Source organism: Oryzias melastigma, unplaced genomic scaffold, assembly GCF_002922805.2.
Source record: "Oryzias melastigma strain HK-1 unplaced genomic scaffold, ASM292280v2 sc00267, whole genome shotgun sequence".
In the NCBI taxonomy this organism is placed as follows: Eukaryota; Metazoa; Chordata; class Actinopteri; order Beloniformes; family Adrianichthyidae; genus Oryzias; species Oryzias melastigma.
In genome coordinates, this window is record NW_023416898.1 from 310,056 (window position 1) to 313,707 (window position 3,652).

Sequence of the window (3,652 nt, forward strand, 5' to 3'; positions counted from 1 at the left end):
TCAAAATAAATAAAAATACAGCCAATAATAGCTAAACCCCTGGCAAAAAAAAGTCAGGGATGGGGTCACCTCTAGTGAAGACTAACGAAGTCTCTTTTACCCAGTTTTAAAACCATTTAAAAAAAAGTGTTAGGGGTAGAAACCATAAAATCCAATAAAGAATTAAATTTGCTTTTACACCAAAAAACAAATTTGTGTGCCCCGCCAGTCTTTCACAGCGTGGCGAATTTGCTGCTCACCGCCTGTCAAAAATGTGTTTGGCCGCATGTGGGAGGAGCTACCAGCTCTGTCTGTGGATATTTCACTTAGAATGAATAGAAAACACATACGATGTCGAGTAATAAGGATTATTTATTGTAAAGAGTTCTTCAAAAACATCAGTAATCATGTCTCCATGTTTGGGTTATGATCATTGTTAAAAGATTTGAGGGCTGTATTCATTGATGAATACTCAAAGACTTCAGATGTTCTCATGTCTGTTCTGTTCAAAGAATTCTATACTGAAGCAGAGGAACTTTTAACTGTGCTCCTTTGTTTCTGTTCATAGATCCTCTAAGCTTGAACTTGATAAAGTTTGTAGATTGAACAGACCTCTATAATGTTTATACTCCGATTTGGCACAAATCCAGAAATATATAAAATCCCAATTATAATATTTAGCTAACTTTTATCACGGATGGGGTCACCTCTAGTGAAGACTAACGTTGACTGTCAATTTAGCTAATTGAATATCACATGTATTATAATTCACCACTTATCCTAAACTCACTTGTGGCCCTTAACTAAAATTACACAAGAAACCACATCAGGGTTGATATTTTATTTCAATTCTGTTTATTAACAAAGCTTAAACATTTTTATAAAGTTCAAACTGAGGTTTTTCTTTATGTTCCACACAAAAGCAAAAAATCCTAAACCAAATCAGAGTTTTAATAATTTCTGTATTCCTGTTCAATCCAGGTACTTTTAATAAAACAAGATTGTCTTAAAGACATAGACCAACAAGTTACATGAAGAGCCTAAAGTCTTATACAGTTAAGAACAATTAAAAATCACATTCATTGTGCTGAAAACTATATAAAATATCTACAGGAAAAATTGTGTTGTAATAAAAAATGATGGATCGAATCAGTAAAAGTGTCCTTTATTCAGTTTTAAAACAAAAAATAATAATAAAAAAGTTTCATAACAGGAATAGTACCCCCCTCCTCCAAAGGTTCCGAACCAAAGATTTAGGAAACTTTAAAAAGATAGAACTCACAATTTATCCAGAATCTGTAAATGGAGTGTTCGATAAAAGTTTTTGTACATGTGGTGCCCTCTAGTGGAGGTTATGGAGTAATGTGTTGTTGTGCTCTGCAGGTTTTTGTACAGAGTTTTGTTGTTTCCTGTCACTGTGGGCCGCAGAGCACAGTAGTACACAGCAGAGTCTGTCACATGAAGATTCTGGATCGTCAGAGGAACGGATTTGTCTTTGACTCCAGCAACAAATCTGTCTTCGTGGAACTCTGGAGCATTGTCTTCTGTTCCATAGGTATCACGTCTTAACATGTACTTTGGGTAACTGTTCACTTCTTGTTTGTACCAGAACAAATATGATTGTGTAGAACTGGTCTCAAAGGTACAGTTGAGTGTGACAGAGTCTCCTTCAGCAGCAATGACTTCTCCTCCTGGTTGGATCACTTTGTCTTCTCCTTTACACTCTGAGGAAGAACAGAACATGCAGAGGAAGAGATGAATCAATAAAGATGATTGATTGAAGGACAACAATCAGCAGCTTGAACAGCTCTTCATGTACAGCTCAGTAATGTGTTGAAGTGTTTGAGGAGGAAACATGTTGATCTTTGTGTCTTACCAAAGAAAAGAGCAGCAAGAAGAATCCACAGCCAATGTTCCATCTGTACAACAAGGTTTCAATCAACAGGAGAAACTAGCTGATGTTCAACATTCACTCTGACAATTGTTCTCTTCACAGCACCACTTCTTATTGACTGAATGTTGAACACAGAGCAGGAGGAGAGCCCCGCCCACTTCACTATGACGCCCTCTAGTGGAGAAAAGAAGTGAGTCTATGATTGATGTGATTTGATCAGAATCTTTTTTCTTTTTGAAAACACTGAGAGGTAAATTGTGATTTCTCTTCAACATTCAGTTTAAAAAAAGCAATCCTGTTTTTGTGGATTTTATGTGCAGAAGCTGCAGTTTATATAAAGAACAACAATTACGTACTTAACATCAATTCAACAGTCAACCCTGAATGTATATTCAGTCAAAGATATTTTTAATGTAATTATGGAAACAAATACACTATTCAATGATATTTTCATATTCTAGTAAAGGTCTGTTTTCTGTGCCTTTTGACTAATGCAAGGTACTTACATTATCAGCAGAAATAACAATAACATTGCACAGCTTATCTACTGGGATATGAGCATCTCAGCAATAAATCCACAAATCTCAATAACTAGAAACAATAAATCAGTGCAAAATAACTTGTTAGTCTTAAATTCTATTTATCTTATTTCTTTTAGACAGAGAGTCACAACAGACGGTGCAAAAAACACATGTGGCTCCAAAACCTGAAGATGCAGACCCCCTGTCTTATCAATCAATCAAACTTTATTTATAAAAGAGCGCTTCTCATGCATGTACAGCTCGTAGCACTGTACAATTAAAAACAGAAATAAGAAAACAAATCAAATAAAAAGAGAGAAACCTAATCCACCCTCCACCCACCCCCTCCCTCCATAAACACACACAGACATGATCCCACAAACAATGAATGCATATAGAAGTAAAAAAAAAACAAACAAAAAAAAATCCTTGGGCTTGGCTCTGCTGTGGAGAAACAGTATTTTGGGGATCTATTTATACCAGCAGCCAGCTGATAAAAACATATATTAAATATATATTAAATATATATTAAATTAAATATATATTAAAACTTGATAAACATTACATAAATAAATATCATTTAAGACTATCTAAAAGCAGAACTAAAAAGGTGTGTCTTGAGCTTCTTCTTAAAAACCTCTACAGTCTCCCTGTGACTCTCTGGCAGGCTGCTCCAGAGGCGAGGACCATAATGGCAAAACGAACCCTCACCATTTGTTTTGGTCCTCACCTTAGGGACAGCTAACACCGGGGTCACCAGGCGCAGAGTGGCGCGGAGGGTCCGTTAGGTGCAGTGGAACGTTTCACCGCCTGGTCTATTTTTTCCGCGAGGCGCGAGCGCTCCGCGTCGATACTGGCAGGAAGTTGCATCAAAATACATGAGAAAATACAGTTTATTGTCAAAATAAAACCAGTTTTTCAAAATAAAACACAGCAATTAACTAATGTGATCAGTGTTTTAACACACAATAAATATATATAATTATAAATAAAATAAACAGAATCGCCATACGCACACATGTTCACGCGAGCACACACACATGTTAATGTGAGAAATAAAATTCAGCTCAGAGTCAAAAAAGTACGCCCAGGTTTCTCACACAGTGAGAAGGTTTAAAATTCTGAAGATGAGGTAAAATCCCCTCTTTCTTGTCTTCAGGACCGATGATTAAAACTTCTGTTTTGTCCTGGTTGAGCTGAAGGAGGTTTTCTGCCATCCATGAGTTTATATCTAAAATACAGTTTAAAAGAGTGTTTA

General features: G+C 36.1%; 1 gene segment (V, D, J or C); it reads right to left on the reverse strand.

The window, feature by feature from the left end:
* Window positions 1-929: 929 nt before the first annotated feature.
* On the reverse strand, window positions 930-1,910 carry LOC118598261. The segment is given in 2 exon segments: window positions 930-1,703; window positions 1,856-1,910. Coding segments are annotated over 2 exon segments (489 nt in total).
* Window positions 1,911-3,652: the final 1,742 nt, after the last annotated feature.